A 24,657-nucleotide genomic window follows, 5' to 3' on the forward strand; every position below is an offset into this window, starting at 1 on the left:
GTCCCCGCGGGGTCCGAACAGCCCCGGCACCCGCTCGGCTGCGTGTGCAGCTGCGGTAGTGAGCGATGGTTAAAGCATGTGCGTGCCAGCGCCCAGAGGGAGCTCACGGGAGCTGGAGAGGGACTGCTTACGGGGGGATGGCTTCAAACTGAAAGGGAGTAGGTTTACATTAGATATGAAGGAGAAATTCTTTGCTGTGAGACTGCTGAGGCACTGGAACAGGTTGCTCAAAAAAGCTGGCGATGCCCCATCCCTAGAGGTGTTCAAGGCCAGGGTGGATGGAGCTCTGAGCAGCCTGGTGTAGTGAAAGGTGTCCCTGCCCATGGCAGGGGCGTTGGAACCATATATCATCTTTGAGGTTCCTTCCAGCCCAAACCATTCTGTGACTCACAAGTTGCTCTGCAGATATTGAGGGGCAGTGTTGAAAGGGCCTCAGGATTCCTGCAAGTCTGCTCAGTTAAGCAAATACTGCACAAGGGCCATGGGATAGGGCCCTGCCTCCCATGTGTTGTCTCACTGCCCCTTCTGCCCCTTATATATTTTATATAAAGAATGCACAAAAATTTCCTCTTTTCTGTCTTCCTGCAGTATTTCTTCTCCCACTCCCCTACCTTTGTGGCTCCTGATTTAATTTAAAATGGTACCAAGCAACTGTCTTGGTAGTTGCTGTTTCTGTACACTGTATGAGGCTGTATGTAACCTTACCTTAAACACCACTCATGTCTGTTCACCAAAAGTCCATCGAGCTGGCAAACCTGACTCTTGATTTTGATGTCAGTTTTACAACAGTTGTTCTAGAGATCCCAGGCTTGCCCTGTGGAGATCTTGACCTGCTATTTCTCGATGAGACACTCAGTATTAACACTCAGGCGTACATGAGTGATTATTTCTCTCAAGAGATGTTGAGGGGAATAGTTTCTTCAATGTATATTAATATAGGAACTTTGTTTAGTGAAGAAAAGTATAGGTTACGGTAAGGTCATTTGTTCCAACAACTGCAGTGTTACACAGATATGAACCATCAACTACGCTAAGACTTTACTCATTCACCAGCTATATACCTTGGTGGTTTGATATCATAACTCGAGCACTCTTGCTCACTGCCTGGTCAGGTATTGCCTGTTTGGCTGAGGTAAGCAGGTAGCAATTTGGTTTTCTAGATGTTCCAATCTGATGAATTTATGTTACGTTACAGCTCCAGCTTCAGCAGTGAATAGGCCCAGGCTCTGCTATTGGCACAGACTGCAGTTTCCTGGTGCTCTGTCTATGTTTGGGTCTGCTCCATGTCGCTGGCTTAGTAGCTAGGAGCAGCTCGCAGTGTGAGGTCTGTGTTACAGAGCCATGATTGCCCAGATGGAAGGAGGAATGCTACCCAGGAGTTACTAGTCCAGTGTTTCTGGTTCGTTAGGCTAATTTAGACCCACTTGTTTCAGGGCACGTGCTTTCTGAGCGCTTGTGTGCTGACATCAGGATGCTGCTACTCGGAACTCGGCGGCTTGTGTCCTCCATTGCGTGAGGCTGAGATGAAACTGCACGTCGTGAACTCGCTGGCTCATTAATGCCTGTGGAGGAGGGCTGAATTCTGCACTCACGTTGCCTGTATAAATTGGATTGATTGGATTATTATGAATCAAAAAAAAGGCTATGTAATCAGGGTAACCTTCTAATTTAAAGCATGCAAACATTAATGGGAAAAGCACTACAGGATTAATGTCAGTTATTACCATACCCGCAAGCAGAAGCCTCTGTGTGCAGATGAGCATCACACTGCGATGATCAGAAAGCTTGTTCTACTACAGGGGTGAAAAGTTCAAGCCTCTGATCAATAAGCCCAGGGAGCCAGGCAGGAAATTCAGCTGTACTCAGAGCAGCATGTGGAGGTGGTTTTTTTGTGTGTGTGTGTGTGTTTTGGTTTTGTTTTGGTGTGCTTTTATTTGTTTTGTGGGTGTTCTGTTGTTTGGGTTTTTTGTGAGCTTCTCTATGCTAATAAAATTTATGCTTTCTGCTAGAGATACAAAAGGATGGGAAAAGAAATGAGGGAAAAATATGTTGGGGAAGGGTCAAGAGAGTCAAGATTCATGGTAGCATATTAAGTCAGTATTTTATGGATTCTGGCAGGAGTGTAGTTCACTGCAGCTCAGTGGAGCATTGAAGGATTCACATCACTGCTGGTTCATATGTCAGGCAATTAATCTTAACCCACTCTTACTCATATATGTTGGCTGTTCTATTATAGAGTATGTATGTTTTAGAGAACTTCCTGAAGATACTGAACTACGTTACAAAAAGCCCACTTAGCTGTCTAGTAGTCTGTGCTGCAACATAAAGAATTTCCCCATCTTTAAATTATATATATGTGTGTGTGTGTGTTTGTATGCTAATTGTTGGTTAATGCTGACATTTTTACAGTGGTCATTACAGTTTTATGAGTAATTTGGTATGGGATTTCTGTATACTGCAAAAAAACTTCAAACCTTTTAAGCTTTAAGTAATTTAAGATTTAAAGCTATCACAATTTTCCCAAGGATTTCAAATCTGTGACAGGGTAATGCAGTTCTACAGCAATTCATTTTCTGCTTGCTTGAAGACAGTTACAGGCTGTAGTAAAGAGGAAAGGATTGCCTTGAGGCAACTTGTGGTAATAGCTTGGAATACAGAAGGATCTCAAATATTTCCTGAGACTGGTGAAATTCAATTCTGTTTTGGTATAAAATGACAGAGTTTGGAAAGAACAGTCTAATCTTCACATTATGTACAATATCTGTAGTTGTGAAGCCTAGCTGCTTCTTGCATGTTTTTTTTGGTTTTTTTTTTTTTTTTTACTGTAGAAGGACTGTCTTAACTCAATCTTTCTGCTGTATTTTCTGATTTTACAAACAACATTATTAAGAGACTTAGAGTTTCATAAAATCAAACCTAAAGAAATTATCTCAGTATTTTGAAATTGGTTTGTGCCTTTAAGATGAATCACAGTATTTTTCTTTTCAGTCACTGTTTTTTCTTTCTTAAATTGTGTTGACTGCAGAAGGAAGGAAGTTGTCTAGATCTTTTAACCTTGGCTATTGTAATTAGTGCTTTGTAAAACAAAAAACAGATACCTCTGGTGCCATGTTCATCTGAAATTAATAAGTGCATAAGAGTGAAACCCAGCAATTTACTTGATCAACTGTTTTTTTCGCTGAGGAAAGTGGAATATGTGGACAGTTAGTTTTATACCCTCTTTTTTATGCACTTCAGTCCATATAGTCAGAGCAGTGATGGAGTGTAAAAAAGATCCCACTCAGACTTGTTCTTCAAGGGGATTACAGACAAAGCTCTGCCAAGCTACTCCAGAAATCAGTTGTTCAAGAAAGGAAGAATACTGAACGCTAACCATGGACAAAGTGGTTGGATTTGGTTTAAAATACAATTAAAAAACCCCAAACAACCAACCATCTGATCTGTTTCTTTTAGAGTTAAAGCCCTCAGTAATCTGGGAAACCTCATACTCACTCAGTTTTGTGGTATTACAGTGGGAGAAGAAATGTGAGGGAGAATTCCTTCAGTAAGGTTCTGGGGAACAGGAGTGTATTTCATCTATATTCCAGCAGGGTCCTCACCTCCACTTGCCTCCTAAGGATTAGATTTTGTCAGGCACCTGCATGGTACCAGGGAATCATTGTGCGCTATCTCCTCCTAAACAAATCAATGGGCACTCACATTATGGCTAATATAAGGCACGTGCACTCTGTTCTCTATTCACACTTCCTTGCAGTAGGTAACAATCTGTGGCCATGTTCCTCTGGTTGCCCCTTCATCTTCTGGGAAATGTCCTAGGGAGCACTTCCACACCCACCTCGACCTTCCACAAGCAATAAATATGTGTCCTTCTCCTTGTTCCTTTACAAGATGATGAAAAACTGCTGCCTTTTCCATTGCTAAGGTCTCTTCTCCTGCCACTACATATAACAGGCATTATTTCTCCTCAAATTGACTAACCAGTTAACATGGTCATGTTAAACTTGTCAGAGCAGTTTTGTTCTCAATATGTACATAATTTTTCCAGTTGTATGAAGTGGTGTGCTAAAGGGTATTAGTTGTCCCTGCACAAATTATCTTGATAGTATCCTTAGAGCATTTAATTTCTAGAAACATTAGTGCTGCTCCTGGGATTGCAGCAGATCACACTGTTACTTTAATACACTGTCATGAAGATTCAGAATGTAGAGCAAAGGGAAAATAAAACTAAGCAGACCTTCCTGTACACACCTTAAAAATAAAATGTGTGTAGATTTAGAAATAGAATGCATTTTCTTTTAAGACCAGTGCAGAGTATTTTTTTCCTGTCACACCTCCAGCTTCCAGACTGCTTCAAGGAGAGGATTTGCCATTAGCACCAGTAAATCAGTAATATTTCCTGTACCTCTTATTGTGCAGTCCTTTGTTTGTTAATGCATATTGGCAGTAAGTATTTTGATTGCCACTGGCATTTTTCCCCTAATAAACTGTTCCTCTGGCACCTCCAAACCGTAAAAGGTCCCATGCTGCACTTCACACTTCTGCAGCCTCATGTTGGGTTGGCTGTAGGTGTTTCCACCGAGGACGGACAGAGAAGTGTGGCCTTGCAGGTTCAGAGCAGTAAAATTTCAATCACCCTTTTACCTTGCAGCTTTTGAGCCATGTGGTTGCTAGTTTCAAGCAAAGAGAAGCTGGAGACATGTCCAGCAGAGGCAGAAAGCCACAGAGAGAGGAGGCTGCTCTCTGAGCCAGCTGGAAGCCTGTTTCCCCACGGCTGGATGGAGACCTTGTCTCAGCCACCCTGCCTGCACACAGGTCGTCAAAATGCAGCTACTGGAGGGCTTGGATTCTCGATTTCTCTCTCCAGTATTATATGTGAAATCAAGGAACAGAAACTGTGTAGTAATTTAAAATAACCCAAGATTAAAAAATCCTAACAAACAAAAATCATGATTCCAGGTAAGAGTAGTATTTTCAGCAGGATCTAAATGTTTAGGGAGCAGCGTGGCATTATCAAAAGTGAAGGACACAAGTTTAAAATTAGAATTCTATATTTCATTCATTTGAGCAAGATTCGAAGTTTTAGACTAGAAATACACTAAAAAAATTATCCCTGCCCCCACCCTCCAACAGGGCTTGACAGCCGCTAATGTTTAACTGGCTCATGGGATCAGAGGAAGCAACTTTGGTTCAGGAAGTATTGAAAAGACTGTGTGAAAGGTAACTATCAGATTAATGTAAATACACACATGTATATGACTATATGTAAAAAACCCTGTATGTATATGACTATAAACAAGTAAGAATATATGAGACACAGAAGCATAGATAAGAGTATAAACATACATTTTAGACTTCACTGGTTGCCTGGAGGATTAGAGCTCTCTGCAGAACATACTGAAAGGTCACCATTTCACTGCTTTTATCTGCTGCACTTAAATGTGAAAAATAAAGAAAGTGATTTGCATCTTGTTGTAGTTGAACTACTACTTCATGGGTCTTCCTGTTCTGTCATATGAATCAAGAAATGATGACTACATGGATTCAGCTGTAAACCAAAATGATAAAACCCCCTGAACATATGGCAGGAAAGAGACATAAAATTTTACATAATCATTAATCTTCAAATTGGAAAGTGACACAGGCTTCACAATTAAATAAAAACGCTCTGCATTTGGCCAAGATAAACCTTTGGAGTGAAAAGGAAGGGACTTCTTTTGGGGAATAAATGCATCCTTCTTGTGGAAGAAGTAAGAAATGCCATTTCTTCTTCACTTGGTGGGATAAGTTGAAAACAGCATATAAAATTAAGTGAAATGAAATGCAAGGAAACAGAGCAGGGTGTGAATGGCACCTTCTTCTTCAAGAACATCTTTGTTTTGGAAACAAAGTGTCTTTCAACTGAATTGTTTTTGAGCTGCTTACAAGGAGTGGCTTTTTCTTGAAGTATTTTCAAACTGAAGTGAGTTGAGTCCTTCTGCTTCACCGAGTAAAAAGATAAACAACTCAGTTTTGGCACCATTAGGTTGCGTTCACAGTCTATCATATTACAGAGACATTAGAAAGGATGCACTGAATCATGGAAGTAGCAGCCTTTAAATGTCTCCTCAGTTTGGGAGTGAAAAGAAATAGGAGACATGTGGGATTTGTCCTTTTGTTTTAGTTGGATATGAAAATGGAGACAGAAGCAGTTACAGCAGATTAGATTCCAGATACCAGCAAAGGAAACATATTTAGCTAAACTTATTCTTAAATAAAAAATATGACCTATGTATTATCTGCAGATGGTTTGCAAAAGGAACTGCCCTGAACTGTGCCAAGCCAGTACTAGGAAGAAACAGTTTAAAAGAACTTTATTAAGGTTGCAATTCATGATGATATGAATCATGATAACATTCTTTGATAAGATTTTAATGCCATCATCACATACTACATACATGGCTGGAGAAGTTAGACTTCATTTGCTTCAAATTACAAAGAATGCAAGAAGGCAAAGGATGGTCCTACCATGGAGGCAAGTCATTTTCTACCCTAAAGGGACTAAATTTTATTGCTTTCCTGCCATTAAGCACCTAGCAGTGCTATGCAAATTGCTTAAACTAACTTGGCTACCTGTTGCATGTTGCTAACTTTCTACCCCAGTAACCCAAGCAGTCAGATTTCAGAGGTACTGAGCACTTAGAGCTCTAGCTGAAATCAAAAGGAGTGATGCTCTGAGTCCATGAAAAATATTCTATACTCATAAGCAACTTCAACAGTCAAGTTGCACACTTCCAAAATGAGCACTTAGAATAAACAGACACTTTCCACCTTGGCCTTTCCGCAGCTCAGCTCTCTAATGGTAAAATCAGGAATACTTCATCTCATAGTAGTCTACTGTTTTGGAGGCACTTGAAGATACTGTGGTGCTGAGCACAATTTGAGATCCTGCGAGGAAATCCAGTCACATCGCTGGAGCAGGACTGGAATACTGTTCAGTAAGTAAGGCCTACAGCTACACTTCGAGCAGTATAGAGAAAAGCAGTGACAACACCATTGAGTAGCTGTCTATCTTGTGTGCTTAATGAGACAGTCCTGAGAGAAAAATGGCCTAAAATGCATAATTAAAGGCTGTAACCTAACTGATTTGCTCAAAAAAATAAAAAAGGGCTGCATTAAGATTATAAAGGCAATGTGACTTGGGACAATTTTTAGTGTATTGGTGCTTGAATCTGTAATCCCATCATTCTTTTAACATGGAAGTTTTTTTTTTTTTTTTTTGGTGGGTAATTAATACTAAGCTCTGTTCTGCTTTTTAAAAAAAAGGTAATGATGCACTGATTTGATGAAATGCAGCATACTGCCCATTGAAATGTGGGCACTACAAAAGAGTAGACAAACTGTATTTTTTTTTTTTTTACTGAGTTTGCAGGACAAGGTTTATGTATATTTATGTTTAAGATTGCTGGGTTTTAGCACAAACGTGGGCTAGGATACTGTCTTGAGAGAAATTGCCATTTCTTGAAGGAGCAGTAGCAGAGATGAGTTTGTATGTGTAATGAGGCATAGAATTTCAGTAGCTACACCTAGCATCATTTACCCAATTAGGTTTATATTTTACAATGCTTATAATATAACATCAGCTTGGTGTAATGTGTCTCCCAACCCTGCAGAGCAGTGACTGCTGAAATTACTCAGATGTTGCATGTACACAGATATTTGCAATTAAATACTAGCTGAATTTATTTGTTAGCTTAGGTCAAATTATTTTACCTGGCCACCAGCATTTTGTTCAGCAATTGTTCACAAATAGCCAGCATAAGTGTTGGCCAGCCTGATCTTTTATTTTTGCTAAGCTGTTCTGTGCATCCAGGTTCCTTTATTGGTTTTGTCCATGTCTACAATTTTCACAGCTCAGGCAAAAAGAATATAGTGGAGGCAGAGAAGAAGAAAACAGTTTCCTAAAATTTAGTTATTTTACTACATAAGAAATTGATTCAAGCATCTGCTTTGTTTTTCATACTAAGATGTTGCAAATCTGTTATGGCTAGAACAGTTCAAGATTTTTTTTTCAAGACAGGAAGTATCATCTTTTCAACAAAATTGCCATTGAAGAAAACGTAATTTCTTATAAAAAATAACTAACTGAAGAATGGTTTATTTCCTTACTATGAGACACAGCAACATTCTTTTTAATACCTCTGTATACGTCACATAAACTTTTATGTGACAGGTTCAGCAGCAACCTTGACTTCATATCCATACACCTCCTCCATCCTTTAACCAGTGATTTCTGCTTTCTCTTCTCCCCACTCCAGGGTGCAACAGGTCACCTCTTGAAGTGTGCTAATGCACCCTTCCATTTCTGTTTGATGATCTGTTTCTATCCTAGATTAGTACCCTAACAGGATCATGTGTGCCTTGTATTGAAAGGCTTCAATTGATTTGTTTCATATAGAAGAAGATCCTGATTTTAGAGTGTTTTCTGATCTTAAAGTGTTTGACAATGTGGTTCCACTTGCACAACAGGTGATCTTTTACATGTTACTTCAATTTTTCATTTTTGTTGTGGAAGAGGAATGTATTTATAATTAGATGAAATTGCAAAGCAATTACAATCAACCACACCACCAGATGGAGCTTCTTTTCTGCCTTTTCTGATGAAGGTGCTGAACCTATGGGACTATGGGACTTCAACTGTATTTATAGTCAATGAAATAAAAAACTCTCTTTTTATTTTTACTTCTGGTGATGCAGGAGGAAGCATCCCTGCATTCACAGACAGCTATTTCAGTGACTTCTGTTTGCATACTGTTAATGACAGCAATTGTGCCAGTCCTTTACTTTTGTAGCATTAGGCTGTGTCATGCAGTCCTGTTTCTTGTTCATGTACTTGAGAGTTTTCAAGTACAGGTTTACTTTTTAGAATAGGACACTAATATTAAAGTAGCAAGTATTTCTGCTCTTTTCCCTACTGTAACAACTATTAACATTCTTTAGAAAAACAAATCTCTCTTTATTCAGCCCACTACAAAATCTATTTTGTTCACTGAAATTCAGCTCTAAAGTCTCTTTTTTGTGCTTTTAGCAGTACTGTATTTTGTTACTGATACCTAGTCACTGGCATATATACATATATATATATATCAACTGAAGTTATGTTCATAAGTCATGAGAATCGATATAAATGACTGTCTCTCTTACAGGATATACTCTATCAGATACCTGTTTTACTATCTACTATCATAGCTAAACAATTGAGAACAAACTGTAACTGAGGCTGTCCTTGGGACATGCAGACAGACAGGGTTGAATTTACTCCTTTTCTGAGAGTTTGAAAAAATACACATTCAAGCAAAAACTTTTAATGTAGAATTTTTACAGCAAGATTACTTGGAAAGCCTATTCCTCTGTTTTAAGCCAAGTGAAAAAAAATGGAACTTACATACAACTTACCGGGCTGTGATTGCTGGACTGAAAAGGTTGGCCTGCATTTGCCAGCAGTTATTAAAACAGGCTGTATTGCACAACTCTGTTTTCCCAAAGGACAGGGAGGTATCTGAGCTGATGAGGTCAGGTTAGCATTTCATTATGCCACGTCAAACGCAACTCTAAAGACTGGCAAGGTTTTGCCAGCCGACGTCATGAAGGTCCTTCTGACCAGCTGGCAAATTCTGTTGTGTCCTAGGAGAGACCAAATGAGTTCATGCCACTATTGATTTTGAGTGAGTTACACACCTTGCTGCTCGTAACAAAGACAAACACAGAAATACAAAGCAGAATTTATGTGGGTACAAGTTCATGTTGTTTTCCATTTTCATGCCTCGTTTCCAATGGGTAAAAAAATCTAATGCCCTAGAGGGGGAAGAAAGGAGAGGGGATAAACCTAATGTCTCAGACATGTAATATTCATGGGCTAACAACTCAAAAGAGGTGGTCTAGAGACAAGTTGTTTTGTCAGGTTGTATGTAGTTTCTAGAAGTACATTTTGGAGGGTATACCAAGCATTTGGAATTTTGGAGTATCCTTAGACAAGAGGTAAACATATCTTCTGTCTGAATAAGTTTCTTTACAGAGTTTTAAGAAGACATTGGTTTTGGTTTTCTGAAGGCAGACTTCAAGGTGGCAGAGAAGGAGCAAAATCCAGCAATTTATGAGAGACAGCAAGAAAAAATAATTATTTTAATAGCTTAGCAATAGTTTTAGGGGTAGAATGCTCTTCATATCAACATACTCTGAGTAAGATAGAGCTTCTTTCACACAGAAGTCCAAAGCAATACTAGCATAATGTAGGGCAAGATTTTGATCCAAATTATGTTTTTCCTGGATTGCAAAACAAAACCAAACAAAAACCCCACAGACAAACCCCCAAACAAATGAAAACAAACCCAAACAAAAAACACCATATACATAGAGGTTTTACATGTGAGAACCTGGATCCTAGTGTTCATCAGAAACTTTTGAAAGAGATGCGGTTCTGCAACTTTCTGGAGATCCACACTAAAACAAACAAAACCCCTAAAACAAAACCCTTTTCAACTCCTATGCCGTGAATACATTTTGGAAGCTGAAACCATTTTTTCGCACTGATAATCTGAACTTTTCCTTTTCAAAGACTGTTTATTTGGGTTAAATTGTTGAAATGCAGCAGTAAGTCTATAAAGGAAGGGAGGACGGCAGTTTGTATATGGGAGGGTTTTTTATCATCATATGGTTTACTGACTGACAAATGCCTTAAAATTTTATAAAAACTTTAGATAAATACCTATAAGTATCAAAGGTATTAAGCCAAATCTTGACACCTCTAAGAACCACAAGATCCAAGCAACACTTCAGGAATCTTAGTGCAGAGAAGAATTTTGTTCAACATGGTTTTGTCACAGTTAATGCCAACTCTACTCTGAATTTAGAATCCTTTGTACCATTACTATATATTTACTTTTCATGAAGAATGGCTTTAATTTTATATCAGAGGCAGGGAAATCTTTGACCTACTGAAATCAATTACAAAACTCCACCTTCCAGGAGGTTAGCATTTCACCCAAATGAAGGGACGTTCCTTTCCTTATTGCCAAATACTGAGTATTTGTAATTGAAAAGGATATTCAACACCATTATAGGAAACACAGCCATTGCTGTAGTTCAGGAAAATGGAGTAAGTATATTTTCCTGTATTTAAAGAAATCTCTACATCCTATAAGGAACATCAGATGAAAGTCTGCTGAGACACAAGAAAAAACATACAGCAGAGATCTCTAAAAGTGATTGTCTGAGCAACTCAGAAGTCTGAAGGTTTGTACTTGCTGAGCATCCTGAAGAAATTACATTTAAATCTTTGTATTTAAGAGCTGGAAACTAAAGCAATCACTTCCATTTACTCATTTCCATTTCAGTACTTTTCCCATTACAGATCTAATGCATGTCTTCTTGAAGTACAGCTGCTTGGTTTTCCTGCTTAAAGAAGAAAATTACATCTAATAATCTAACTTCTGAGTAATTTCTATTCTAATTGTATGGACCCACTGAGATTTTCATTCAGTGTTTGACCATCCTCATAAACACAGTAAACTGAAATCCCATCCTTACTAGAAACACAGAGAAGTTAAAATTTCTGATGGGATAGGGAGCATTTTATTTTTTGTTAAAAATAATTGAGGAGGCTATTAATATCCTTGCTGACATTTCTGTAAAAGGAACATGACTGTTAAAACTGAGATGACGAACTACATAATTTTCAAAGTGAAGCAGGTACGAATGCTGCTAGCATTTGGGAAAAGATGGTATTAATTTTGTGTGTGAACTGTGATAATCCCTGCACATTTCTAAATCCCTGTAAATTGTTTCATAGTGCTTAAGAGTTATGACTCATTCACATTTTCTTATAAACTATTGTCATGGGGGATTTTCCTACCAAAGACTTAAGTAGGAAATTGGAGAGATCTCACATATTTGAACTAGGTACATTCAGAAGCAGAATACTTTCCCCTTGGACTAACTGAGAATTTTACTAGTTTTGGATTTGAAGGTTGAAGCTAATATTAAAGATGCATTAAAAGAAATGATGAACAGTATTTGAATGGGTTCCAGTATTACATTGTGTGGTCGAACTGAATCCACAGAACCCTCCAGTTAATTGACTCTGGGTGTCTGCAAACAAATATTTTAATGTTCATTTTGTTTTCAAATGATGACAACAATTGATCTAAGCATCTTGATCAATTTATTAATCTGCATAGCAAATAGAGCTCCAAACCAAAAAATCTCCAATCTAATGAGTACTGAGAAATGCATTCCCATGCAATCGTAGTGAGAAAAACAATACCATAGATTGCTTACCAGTGATTTTTGCATTCTTTTTAAAATTTCATTTTCAGTTTTCTTCTGAGGATGCAAATCCTCCTACAAGATGTGTGTGTTGAATGCAGGATAGGATCAAGGTGGGCAGCTGGGAAACAAGACAGGGGGAAATGAAAGAAGGTGTGTTGATCCTGTGTGTAGTTTATGACCTTAAACACATTCGGTCCAAGGTCAGGGAATGCAAAATGCCTCCTCACTGCAAATATGCTGTCTGTCTCTATTACTGAGAAATCTCTCTGCTTTTATCTCAACATCTTTTTTAATAACAAATGTGGTAAATTAGAAGCCTGAGATCCTGGTTGCCCTGTTCTTTTAAGAGAAGCCATTTTGAACTACATAAGAGACACTAAATGCCTCCTTAACTCATGTCCTCTGGCACGGTTTGTTGCAAAGTTGAACATCTGTTCTACAGGTTTATCTGATTTTAAATTACCCCTTTCAAAATGGTAGCGATTGATTCCAACTAAAATCCAACTTTGTATGCCTTTAATTACCTAATTTTAATTATTTTCCTGCAGTATGCGTTCATGTTGCCTTAACTGCTTTTGCTTAATTTCTGTGAATTGTGGCTCTTTTTGTAGGCCTGTTTCCAAGAGTTATGGAACATACAAGATATGTGTATTAATTGCTACCCTATGACTTAACTCTTATCAATATTTACAGTTGGTTTCGCTTTCTCCTGTCCCTTATTTTGCTTAAACCTCACACATTATTCTGTAATTTCTAGTAGTCCACATGGTTTTGCCTTATGAGCAAATGGCATATTTTTTTCCCTTTGCTGCTTAAAACATTTGTTAATGATTTGGCAAACTGGGAAAGCTTCCACAGGAGGAAGTAAGAACTGGTTTCTTCACTTCTGTTTTCCTCACCATAAAATAGATAACACTTCAAGAAAATAAAGTAGTAGTGTTGTATTTTATGAAAAGGATCTAAAACATATTGTAAGTACTAAGCACGCCTATCTACACATCATCTATTCATTTATTTTTCTTTCCAGCTTGTTAATTTTGAGGTGCCACAAACCTCAGATAGGTGAGTCATGAGGTCTCACTTCCAGGGACAGGTGAGAAAGCACCTGCATTGCAACCCCTTTTCATCACAGTGAATGTTAACAGGAGAGTGGCCCAAAATTTTCATTCCCTGCTCTGTTACAGCCACTGGCAGGTCGGGAGTGATGGTGAAAGCAGGTGACACCAGCACCTTCCCTGTCAGTAGGAAGAAGACAATTGTGATCCTCCTTGTGTTGCATCACAGACCTCAGATGAGTAACTCAGGACCATGCTCTGGGGTTTACTACCATTAATTTGAGACTGGTTAGTTCAAAGAGCCAAAATAGTGGCACACCAGATCACTTGGAGCGGACTAGGCAAAGAAATGCTCCAATGAACGGTTTATCCAACAGCCTGCTGGATGGGGCAGCTCACAGTAAAGTGCTGGTGATGAGCAGTTGATGGCAAAGTGGTGTTTGTCATGTTTTCCATTAGCACAGCGGGTACCAGCCAGAATATTTGTCCTTCATTCCTCTTCTTACAATGCTCTAACCCAAACTACAAACAAATGTCGAGTAATCAGGTTATCTGGCACTTCTACGTAACATTTTGCTGTTCAGCTCTTCTGTCAAGGTGTAGTAAGAACATCCTCACAGCAGTATCTGCTAAGAAACCTGTTTTGTGGTGTTTCTGCTGCTTTGATATTCATTCCTCTGTGAGACCCAGACTGCACACTCAGTTGAACTGCACTGTTTTCACTCACACTGGGAGGCTGCTTTTTGGCAACCAGATTGATGCTAAAAATAAAACAAGCTATGCAAAACAAACAAAAAACCTCTCCTTGCTACATCCATAGTGGGAGTATATTTCTTCAAAAAGCACCGTGTTATTTGCATATGCTTTTTAGTGTCTTTTCCATAAGAAAAAGATTGGAGGGGAGTTTCGTAATGTAGTATTTTTGCAATCATCCATGCAAATCACCCCCAGACAATACTGTGGCACACACAATGGACAGAACCAAGTTTGGAAACTTCTCAGATACGGATCTCACCGTACTAATAAAAGTATCTTGTTATGAGTATGCTGTTTACTATGCATCATGCCTAGAAAATAAAACTAAGAGGGATTCTACTTCTCTTTATTTGATTAAAAGGTAATGCATTTATTTTGATTTTCCTCTTTGATTTTTTAATTGGAAACTTTAACTATAGTCTGACCTTCTAAGAGGTCACGTGTGCACACGTGTGTGCCTCCTGAGCCTTTGGACTCGGTTTTCCACGGATACTGTTAGTACCGAGGTTAGGTAAAAAATTAAAGAGATTGGCTTACAAAATGTATCGTACTTTAAAAATGTAATGCCTTCGCAGTTTGTTTTACCTTTGGGCTTTTGTCCTCGAGCTCTGGTCTCAAAGTTTTTTCGCTGAAGTTAGAATGGGTGGAAACCAAATTAAACACAAAGGCCAGGGGTCTTAAGCCACGGGTCTCACAAAAACAGGACCCCGTGCTGCTGTCGCCCGGGATGGCGGCAGGGCGGCGGCTCAGCCCCGGTCCCGAGGGGCCGCTCATCTCCCGCCGCCTCCCGCCCCTGCGCCGCGGGCACGGCTGGAGCTCCTCGGTGCTGCCAGCACGGGGCTGGGAGGCTCCTGCTTAATCCTGACCCTCCGGGCTCTTTCTTCGGGCAATCTCCGACGGGTGGAAGCCTAAATTACGATGATGACGATGATGACAATAATAGTAATAATAATAAATTATAGCAATAACCAAGTCTGCTCCAGCAGCCCACGGCCCCGCGTTTTCCCCCGGCCTGACAGTGCGGGGCGGGGCGGGCGGCGGGGGGACCCCGGCGGGCCCCGCGGGGCGCCTCTCCCCGCTGCCGCCGCCTCCCGCAGCCCCCGCAGGGCAGGGGCCAGCGTTGCTCTCCGCTCGCTCCTCCGCGCCCTGGTAACGGCGGCCCCCGGCGGGCGGGAGGACGTGCGGGGCCGCCCGTCGCGGCTGTTTCCGCGTTGCCCGTCCGGGGAGGTCCCGCCCCCGCCCGCAGCCGCCCCAGCCCCAGCCCCGGCCCCGCGGGGAGGCTCCGGGCCCGGCGGGGGGGTGGGGCGCCCCCCGCCCGGGGCCTGCGGCGGGGGCGCCGGATAAAGCGGTGCCGGCCCGTCCGCCTGCCGGCACAGGGGCGGCCGGGACGGGCCCAGCAGGGCGCCCCGCCATGGCGAGCCCCGCACGGCCGCGGCAGGAGCTGGCGGCGGAGGAGCGGCGGCTCCGCGGCGCGGCCCCGACGGTGCCCCGCGACGCCAAGCGGGAGGCGGCGGGGGAGCGGCTGGTGCTGCTGGAGCTGCGGCGCTGCGGGCGGCCGCCGTCCCCCGGGCCCGGCGAGCGGCAAGAGGAGGGGGAGGAGGAGGAAGAGGAGGGGGAGGCGGCGGCGGGCGAAGACTGTTGCGGCAAGTGCAAGAAGCGGGTGCAGTTCGCCGACTCGCTGGGGCTGAGCCTCGCCAGCGTCAAGCACTTCAGCGACGCCGAGGAGCCGCAGGTGCCGCCCGCCGCGTTGTCCCACCTGCAGAGCCCGCCCGGCGAGGAGCGGGACCCGCCGCCGCCCGGCGGGGATCCCCCGCCGCCCGCCCTGCTCCTGGTGCCCGACTTCCCCGACGGCGGGGAGCCCACCGCCGAGCGGCTGCGGCGGCAGCGCGTCTGCCTGGAGCGGCTGGGGCGGCCCGCGGCGCCCACCGACGTGCGGGGCACCGTGCAAGTGCTGGGCGGCCCCGGCCTCAAGGAGGTGACGGTGCGCTACACCTTCAACGAGTGGCTCTCCTTCGTGGACGTCCCGGCCGCCCCCCTGCCCCCCGACCCGCCGGCCGAGCGCTACGGCTTCACCCTGTGCGTCCCGCCGAGCCTGCGGGAGGGCTCTGCCCTCCACTTCGCCATCCGCTACCGCAACGCGCAGGGCGAGTTCTGGGACAACAACGGCGGCCGCAACTACACCCTGCGGTGCTGCGGCTGCCCCGGGGGCGGCCCCGCACCGCCCGCCGCCGCCCTGCCGCCCCCCGCCGCCCCCCGGTACTGACGCCGGCCGGGCGAGGGGAGCCGAGGGGACGCGGCCGGGCAGGGGGAGGCGGCCCCGCACCTCCCGCTCCCGGAGTGAGGCCCGTCTCGGGAGGGAGACAGCCAGCGCGCCGAGGCCACCGTCCCGGAGACTGCCCCAAGTCTGGTGGTTTTTAAGCAGGCACTTCGGTTTTGCCAGCGAAACATGGATGTGTGTAGGCTCGCATTGCTGTGGCTTGTGGAATCGTTCTTTTTTTTTTTTTTTTTTTGAGGGAACAAGGAGAATGAGTAGCGTGGGCTTTGCTTTTCCCCTCTTGAAGTGAATTTTTGAGGTCTTGATTTGGGCTTGACTTCACTTACCCGATTAGTCAGAGATGCACAAGAGCACTCGTGTGAAAACTTGGTGGCGTGTTCGCTACAATTTAACTTAGGATCTCAGTTTTCTCGTTCTCACATCCATTTCAAAGACATAATACTGCAACACCAATGATGTGTTTTGTCTTTTTTTTTATTTTTTTTTTTAGTTCAGTGGACTCTGTAACAATACGATTCACTGTTGTGACCACCTGTCAAACTCGTGACAGGCTTGCATGCCCGTCCCACCTTTGCAGGCAGTCTGTTTTGGGGCTGGATCTGGGGCTGGAGAGGGCTGCTCTGGTTTTTGTCACTCAGCACACTTTGATACCGCTCCCTGCTCCCCAGGCTTGCATGTAGATCCCGTCTGGCTAGTAGCAGCCAACAGGGACTTCTGCAAAGATGTTTTTGCTTAAAATAAACTCGTGACTTCTTTTCACACAACTGACAAGTCGAAAACCAAGACGAAGGAGGAGTTTAAATATTTGCTGCGTTTATCAGGAGAACTTTGGTTACACCTTTGAGTCATGCACTGTGAAGTACAAGATTGTGTCCGTCTCATACACGGTTCTGTATTTTCAGATTTAGGGAGCAGATGCTGATTTGGATGACCTTCTCACTGAGGAGTGACGATGCGATAACAGAGAGGGTGTCCTCAGTAACTAATGAAAACAAGTGCCTTAGTTCAGCTCTCCTTATGTTACATTTTGCACCACATTTCTCAAGTATTTATAATTTATTCAGCTTATTTTGCTACATATTTTTCTGTATTTGTATGTTGCTGGGAAAGGACTTTGTTGTGCATGCAGCTGGACTTCACAGCGCTGGACACTTGAAATGATTTTACAGTCTTCACTGTTGCACTGCAAGCCTAGAGGTTGACTGTTGCTGGTGTCCCAAGTCCTGAAATTAAGCAAAAAGTACCAATGCAAATGGGTTTGTAAGAATAAAAAAAAGTTTTAAAAAAAGTTAAAAAGCTCACCATTACACATTTTTTTTTATTTTTTTTTTTTAACCTGTATAGCAAAATGTAATAGGATATTTCTTAGTTTTTCAACCTGGTGGTGCCCCTGCCCTAATGTGTGCAGTGCCGAGGGGATCATGCTGTTGGTGTGCCACGCTCTGACCAGGGATGTGTCCTGTCTGTAAGCAGTGTTTAGGGCTGTAGCTGGAAATGAGTGCTGTCCTGCCACAGCCACGAGGCAAATTGCTCTGGAAGTCCATGACAGACACTTGTGAAGGCATCTTGTGCAGAGCTGTGATGTGAGGAAGCTTCACTAGCATGGGTGGAAAATAGGTGGGTTTCAGTCGAGTTTTGTTCTGGCTCTTCTGCAGCTTTGACTCTACTTGTTTGCTTTCAATACAGTATCTCAAAATACAGGTTATTATTTTTAATGAAAGAATAGATAAGATATTGTCAGAATGCAGAAAATATCCTGACATGGATGTATGTTCTTCAGGAAGACTTTGGAATATTATTTTCCTTTTTTAAAACTGAGAGATTTCTCAGGTCTTCATTTCCTCTGAAGATGTAAACATCTTAAAGGCCATTATGAGAACATTAGAAAAAATAGCTTGTTTATAAAATTCCCCATATTTGAAAATATTTTCAAGTCTATAGATAACCTGCCTTTTGAGATAGCTGGCCCAGACCCAGAGCTAGCAGGGAATCTATTGTGGGTAAGACTCGAAGCAGAGGGAGCTTCAGACTAAAGGTCCTGCAGTTTTCCTAACATGCGCACTGAAACGGAACCTGTCCTCCCTCCTCCCTGAAAAACCTGCATATAAACCACAATGTGAGAACACAGCCAGAGACAAGGAGCTGTTTTAATTCCTTCAGAAACCATCCTGTTGTTAGACTGTACCAGTTGCTTTGACAACACACAGAGGAAAAGCTCTGTGCAGGCAAACAGAAGGTCGTATGATTATTTTCCAAGCTACACATAAACTCTCGCCAAAACCATGAAAGGTTTTAAGGGAGAATAGCAAACTCTACTACATCCCACACAACTTTGTTTTACATCTATCATGCGTTACAGGATTACAGGATGTTACATGGAATAATCTGGCATGAATTAGCCTTTCTTCAGATTGTTGAGTCAATGACACAGCGTGCTCTTAAGCTGATTTGTGGTGCTAACAGTGTCAAGTTTGATCCTTCATTTACTTTGGATTTCAGGAGCCCATTCCTTGTTCTGTGCTTTGTTTATTAATTGCTTCGGATAAGAAGGAAACAATGCCAAAAAAAGGAGCAGAGGAATTTCTCCTTAAACAGAATTTAAAGAAGTAGCCATATGCTGGTGGCTGTGTCTGGGCAGAGGTGCAAAGCTGGTACCCTGAAGAATCCCAGCTTATTGATAGAGGGCTAAAAATGTTCTCTGATACGCTCTAAGCTATTGGCAATGGGTGTGAAACATCGACATCCAGAACACATAGCATTGCTGTACGCTCTTCAAACACATGATTTGAAATTCAAAATGCAAGAAAGTACTTGCTGAGGCTAAACAGTAAAATCTTTTGAGTGCTTCCAAAAATCAGTGCCAATCCAAAGTCCTGCAAATTGTGTTAATTAAAGAACAACATTTTTGTGCTTTGATAACAGATAAAGTGCTTTTATTTGTTATAAATAATTACTTTTTGTGAAAGAAAGGGGTAACCCCTCTCAGACAAGAATTAAACATACTCAGTTTTAATAGACAGTACATTTGTGTGCTTTTAAGATTTTATAGAAGCTTAGGTTTCTAAAGGAGGTTTCAAAGACAGCCTACACACAGTTGTCTGTATTTTCATAGCTGTGGTTACTGAAGGCTATGGAAATGCAAGGCTTTACCAAAGATTATACTGGGCAGCAGTGTAAAAATCCAGACCAGACCATGTGCATACTGAAGGATGGCAAGCCCGCACCAGCAAAACATGGGGCTGCTGTTCATGGTCATATGTTTGGGATATGTGGCATAATTGCAACATTATTCTCAAAGAGATATATTCAAAATGAAGTAGTTCTAGTTCTGTAAAATCTGAAAGGCCAGTAGAGTAAAATGTTAAGTGAAGCACATCTCTTCTTGTTTGGTTGCATTACTCTTAATGTATTTTCTAAAGATTTGAAGCATAACTTCTGGAGAATGTGTTCATAAACATGGTCCTTCCCCTGACTTTAATAAGAAATGATAAAGATTTATTGCCCTTTTGGAAAAAATCCATCTCCAAAGATTTTCATTTTAAGCATATACCTCTGTCCCCCTGCCATGAATTAAGGGCTTAGGAGAGAAATAGCTGCCAAATGGTTTTATAGGTATATATATATATATAAAAAAAATTTAATATAGTTGAAACTCTATAGGGGTAACTGTGAAGGACATCAAGTTAAATCTTTCTTAAGCAATTTTTTTGCCATGTACAATTGCATTTAAATTCAGATTTAACTGCTTCAGAAAAGGACTGTGAAGCTAAATTTACTTTGGTGTCATGAAGATCTGCAAACTTGTGTGAAAACTACTTCTGTTTTATTTAAAGTTGGGGCTTTCAGTCAGTACTTGGAAAGTCTGGCTTCTCATCCCATTGGCTTCCCTGGGATTTGGATCCAGCCCAAAGTACTGCAGGAAAGTAGGGGAAATGATCTAGGCTTAATTGTCTATTCTGTTCAGAGTCTTGTGTTATGGGGTTAGAACAACATGGCACTGTGATGAATGTTCACCTGTCAAGAGTTCAAAATCTGCTGTCTATGCATGGCAGTAATTAAATCACCTTAATTGTTTTTTCATGATTCTTTTTAAGAGAGGGAAAATTACTTGCCTTGGATTAGCATATTGCCAAAGACTGTTATAAATATTTATAGGATGTACTCTTTCAATAGAAAGCCTGCACATTCTTCACAGGTCTCCATAGTTTTTTCTCTGAACACAGAGGAGTAGTTATTTGAATGCACTGCTTACCATCATTTCCCCCTCTTGCAAAGCTTCAGCAGATACTGGGTTTAACAGTAAAAAAGGTAAGTAGTTTAGAGAGAAGCATCTCTTGCAAAACAGAATCCTTTTGAAGGTGCATATGTTTGTGAAACAGGTTTCAGAGTTCCAAATTTTTTCCTTTTACAGAAAATACACAGTTTTGGAAGAATTATTGGCTTCTCTATGTGTTTTTTTTTTATTCCTGCTTCCACAGTAAGGGCTTGTGCACTATTCTTATATTCTAAAATACTGAAAAAAGACAAAGTAGGAACGTAAACATTCAGTTAAAGAGCTGCACACCTTACTTCTTTCTTTTATAAAGGCTGTCAAACAAAATATTCCTAAGAGTATGAAATAATTTGCCTGTGTTAAGAATGGTGGAACAAAGCGATCAGTATAGTCCTGACTTGAATAATGCCAGTGTTTCACTGTAGATCATTATGGAAAACTCAGGAAAACAGTCGGTGCACAGCTCTTTCATGGCTCTGTTTACGCGTACATATGGTCTGTGCTGGGTATGTGGAGAGACGCGTTTATGTTGCATTACAGGAAGTAAGTTGAGGGGCTGGTGCTTCTCCATAAAATTATTCCACCTGCTGATGTTAAGAGGGTAAAAGTCACGATTTTAAGGCCTGGAAACTTGGTGAAGTTTTTTTATATAGAAATACCTTTTGAGAAGAGTGAGTAGTAAATTAAAATCCTTCTTAGGCTGTTTCAGCATTGTATGTAAAGTGTTCACATGCTTCTCTGCTGGCTTGTTCTCCTCCCAGACAGCTGTACCTCTGGTATATCTGGGTATTTTGAAACCGTGCTTTCCATTAGAGTAAAATTTCTTGAGAAGCTGTAACACACAAGAGAAATGCCTATCCTTTGAAGAGATGCTAATATTAATCAAATGATTACTTTTTTTCTTTCAGAGTGCTGTTTCTAAGTTTATACTGTAAAAGTAACAGCAAACTTCAGTATATGCAAACATTCAAATTTTGGCTTATACTGCTGAGGTCAATAGTTTGCTAAAATGTCAAGATCAGGGAAAGATGAGCATTTTCAATATAATACAAAAGCAAACTTGTTTTGCTAAGACACTGCAGCTTTAGTAAAGATATTTATTGAGCTCCCTTCTATTCTAAGGAAAATATATATACTTTTTATAATAGTGGACATTGTACATAAGTCATGGGACCATTCCTTTGTGTTTTAACTATTCCTGTTGTTTACACTGCTTTGACAAAATCCAACAAAGCTTCTGACAGCGTGCCAAGAGAGATTTAATGAGTATTGCAACGTAAACGGAACTGGTGAAGCACAGAAGGTGCAGCTGTAAGAGCACAGCAACTCCGAGGCTGGACCACAGTGCCAGCCCTCCAGTTCACTGTCTCCATCAGTGACAACGAGCTCATGTGTGATGGTTTTGATCTAGGCCTTCCTGGTGACCAGTTTGTAACCAAGGAAGTGGCCAAATACCCAGTATTCCATACGATTTTTACGTAAACCAGAGCTTGACTTTGGGTTCTTTAATTTCTTTTTATAGTTTTTTTTTCCTTTGCCCTAAGGGAAGAAGGGAGGAGAAGGGGGCTGCTGTCGTGACTTTTGGGCATTTGGCAGGGAGCCAGGTCCAAACTTTCACAACATGCCTAGCCAAGACTAAAAAAAGGGCAAGTGGGCACAAACATAATGCTAAAGTCATCCCAGCCTACAACTGTTATTTCTGTGCTGGACTTCCTAAGCCAGATGTGGTTAGCAAATATTTTCCCTCCAGTTTGTAGGATTTCAAGGATAAAGCATTTGGCAAGCTATCTTTTTATATAGAACTGGGCATAGTATAACAAAATTCCTTCAAATGGATATCAGGCAAGGAAAAAATAATATTTATAGGTATCTCCCAATCGTGTACAACTGATATGCACATAACTAACACTACTTGAGCATGCACTTCAATGTATTTTACAAGGAAAGGAAACATACAGCTCTGTCCAAAACAGGGAACAATCATCTAAAATGCCACGACTGCTGGGTTTGAGTAGTAAATGCCAATACCTTTGCTAGCTTTGCACTTCTGTTAACAAGTTAGATAGCGTTATGCAGACTTTTGGACTGTAGGAGCAGAAGGGTTCTTGTGTTGCTTCTAATAAGTAATGTATAAATAATGTATGATAAGCTGATCGTTAATTTCGAATAAGAACTCATTTTTCCTTGTCTGAGAAAGTGAGCTGCCTTAACCTCTGCAGTACTGACTGGGGAAAGAGGGAAATTACAGAGCCTGATTAATGGAGAAGTAATCTCCATCATACTTCTCAGGGAATGAATAAGACATTTCATATTCCCATGGCTGCATGCCTATATGAGAGCATGTACCATCTACAGCTGTATTCTTGATAAAGAACTTCACTGGAAAGGTACTGGTATTTTGGAAGAACTGATTATGTATTGAAAAGGCCTTTATTTAAAACCAAATGCTTACTTTTTGGTAAACATGGTGAAAACTTAGATTATGTTACCAATGGAGTTGTCCCTCTATAAGTTAGGGCTACACTATTTATAAGGATGTTTATTTTGCTTTCTGGCATACATTCTCAGATCTTGAAATGGTATGCAGTGCTTGTTCCAGTAATTAAGCTGTTTTAAGCAAGGATTTTGCATGTACTGTTTTAGGGACCAAGTTTCTTTCAGTATAAAACTGGCAGCCTTTCCAAGACTGTGTCATCTAAGACTATAAGATGTTACTACATTTCTGTGAGCTCAGTGGAAGCTTAAATAGCAATCAAACCTTTCTTCCCCTGCGCTTTCACCATTAAGTGCACTTAATTATCCACTTGTAAATACGGAGATTTAAAATACAGAATATAATGTATTTTACCTATTAGAATAATTAATTCCATTTGAGTAAAATGTTCATTAAAAGCAATTTACATTGCAATACTTAGACATCTAATAAGAAGAGAATTGTTAATGTATTTACCTCTTATCTGAAAGTGAGAATGGAGGCTACATTTGTAGTCTTAGGTACACGTAGTATTTTATAATGTACACTTTATTGTCCATGAAATGCATCAGTATACATTTCAATCTAACTGTACAAAATTGTAAAATTTTAATTTTACTTTAAAGCCACTTTAAATGGCAGTGAGGAATGGGAGTTTGTTCTAAATTAGACACTATAATTAGACACTTTGCTTTAATAATGTTATCACAGAACACGAAGAACACACAAAAAAGTAAGTTCTTAAGAAAGATGAATTTTGTGAAGAAAGAAAAATAAGGGGGGGTTAAAAGCCACAGGGTTATGGAACTAGTTTTGAGTTTCTGTTTCTCTACTTAAAAAACCCCACAACAATCCACTGAAATAGAAGGAAACTTTTTTCTGTATGCCATTAAAATAGCTTTGCAGTACTTAATTTTTCTGCACATTTCTCATAGAAAACAAACTTAAGCACATTAATGACTTGAGCAGAACCTGAGCAGAAATTTTGCTTGCTTTTGTTTAAATTTATAGTCTTAAAATTGTTGGGTATTCTACGGATTTAATAATAAACAATAAAATGCGATACCGAGTGTTCCACTTTTGCTAGGCAAAGCTTGTTGTCGATTTCTGACTTACAGCACTTGAGTTACTGTTATAGTTAGCTTATTTTTCTTCTGCAAAATTCAGGAGCTTTGTGAAAAAGGGAACCTCAGATAAAGTGATGTAGTGCTTTCTGATAATAGCTGCACCTCAACAAATTAAAGGACTCAGGGGTGAAAATGCATTTTAAAGCTTCCAAGCCTCACTAATGCAAGTCTTACATTTTGCTAGTCTGATCTGTTAATTGTTAAAAGTAGGACAAGACTGGTTATTAATTATTGGAAATTAAAGAAGTAATGAAATTTTTATGTTACCTCCTGAAATGTCAAGGGATGCTCTTCAAAGAAACCACAGAATTCAGCCTGTGATATTTGTAAGTATCGAGGTCCAGGAGACAAAAATTCTGTTCATCTCCGGTTTTCATATTTAAAATAAAATATGT

At 41.0% G+C, this 24,657-nt stretch overlaps 1 protein-coding gene and 1 long non-coding RNA gene across 2 annotated transcripts; one reads left to right on the top strand and one right to left on the bottom strand.

Moving 5' to 3' along the window:
* Positions 1 to 351: 351 nt before the first annotated feature.
* On the bottom strand, positions 352 to 15,231 carry LOC126644228 (uncharacterized). Its single transcript, XR_007629889.1, has 3 exons — positions 12,313 to 15,231; positions 9,433 to 9,660; positions 352 to 1,597 (listed from the first exon to the last, which is right to left on the bottom strand). It is a non-coding gene; the product is annotated as an uncharacterized LOC126644228 (long non-coding RNA).
* A 273-nt stretch (positions 15,232 to 15,504) lies between these two features.
* PPP1R3G (protein phosphatase 1 regulatory subunit 3G) lies at positions 15,505 to 17,685 on the top strand. Its single transcript, XM_050323249.1, has one exon. The coding sequence runs from the start codon at positions 15,526 to 15,528 to the stop codon at positions 16,375 to 16,377; it is 852 nt and encodes a 283-aa protein (XP_050179206.1). The 5' UTR covers positions 15,505 to 15,525; the 3' UTR covers positions 16,378 to 17,685.
* The last annotated feature ends 6,972 nt before the right edge of the window (positions 17,686 to 24,657 follow it).

Source organism: Myiozetetes cayanensis, unplaced genomic scaffold (assembly GCF_022539395.1).
Source record: "Myiozetetes cayanensis isolate MyiCay16 unplaced genomic scaffold, myiCay2020 scf1, whole genome shotgun sequence".
Taxonomy (NCBI): Eukaryota; Metazoa; Chordata; class Aves; order Passeriformes; family Tyrannidae; genus Myiozetetes; species Myiozetetes cayanensis.

Excerpts from the sequence above, each read along its gene's own strand:
- PPP1R3G (XM_050323249.1), top strand. The coding sequence starts at position 15,526 with ATGGCGAGCCCCGCACGGCCGCGGCAGGAGCTGGCGGCGGAGGAGCGG.